Source organism: Eimeria tenella, genomic scaffold (assembly GCF_000499545.2).
Source record: "Eimeria tenella Houghton genomic scaffold, Eth_scaff3517, whole genome shotgun sequence".
Classification (NCBI taxonomy): domain Eukaryota; phylum Apicomplexa; class Conoidasida; order Eucoccidiorida; family Eimeriidae; genus Eimeria; species Eimeria tenella.
The window spans coordinates 461-1,190 of record NW_013543239.1 but is presented as its reverse complement, the minus strand read 5'-3'; the positions used below and the strand labels follow the sequence as shown (position 1 = coordinate 1,190).

The 730-nt window shown below is 63.6% G+C and overlaps 1 protein-coding gene across 1 annotated transcript in view; it reads left to right on the top strand.

Annotated features, from left to right (window-relative positions):
* Positions 1–139: 139 nt before the first annotated feature.
* The window catches only part of ETH_00039630 (uncharacterized protein), a gene marked incomplete at both ends in the record, with an annotated part of 927 nt that continues 336 nt past the window's right edge, over positions 140–730 (top strand). Inside the window, one exon of the mRNA XM_013376501.1 lies at positions 140–730. Within this exon, the coding sequence (XP_013231955.1) occupies positions 140–730 (591 nt within the window).

Genomic DNA, 730 nt, shown 5'->3' with positions numbered 1-730 from the left:
GCAGCCCCCCCGCTCCCCACGAGACGCAGCAGCAGCAGCAGCAGCAGCAGCAGCAGAGCCAGCAACGATTCTGAGGCTTGTGCGCATCGCGCCCCCGACAGACACAGAGGAACGCGCCATTTCATCTCCGAATCTGCTCATGCAGCAGCAGCAGCAGCAGAAGCAGCAAAAGCAGCAGCAGCAGCAGCATACCTACGTGGAGCATCCGCTGCAGCAGCAGCATGGCTATGTGGAGCAGCCACTGCAGCAGCAGCACTGCTACGTGGAGCAGCCACTTCAGCAGCAGCATTGCTACGTGGAGCAACCACTGCAGCAGCAGCATTACTACATGGAGAAGCCGCTGCGGCAGCAGCAGCATTCCTACGTGGAGCAACCACTGCAGCAGCAGCATTACTACATGGAGAAGCCGCTGCGGAAGCAGCAGCACTGCTACGTGGAGCAGCCGCGGCAGCAGCAGCAGCACTGCTATGTGGAGCAGCCGCTGCAGCAGCAGCAGCACTGCTACGTGGAGCAGCCGCTGCAGCAGCAGCAGCACTGCTACGCGGAGCAGCCGCTGCAGCAGCAGCAGCACTGCTACGCGGAGCACCCGCTGCAGCAGCAGCCCCCTGCTGCGCAGCATCACTGCCCGCCGCAGCAGCCGTCCCATTTGCTGCAGCAGCAGCCACCGGCGTTTCTTGCGCCTCAGGACGAGCTGCAGCAGCAGCAAGCGCATCTCCAGGCGCTGCATCAG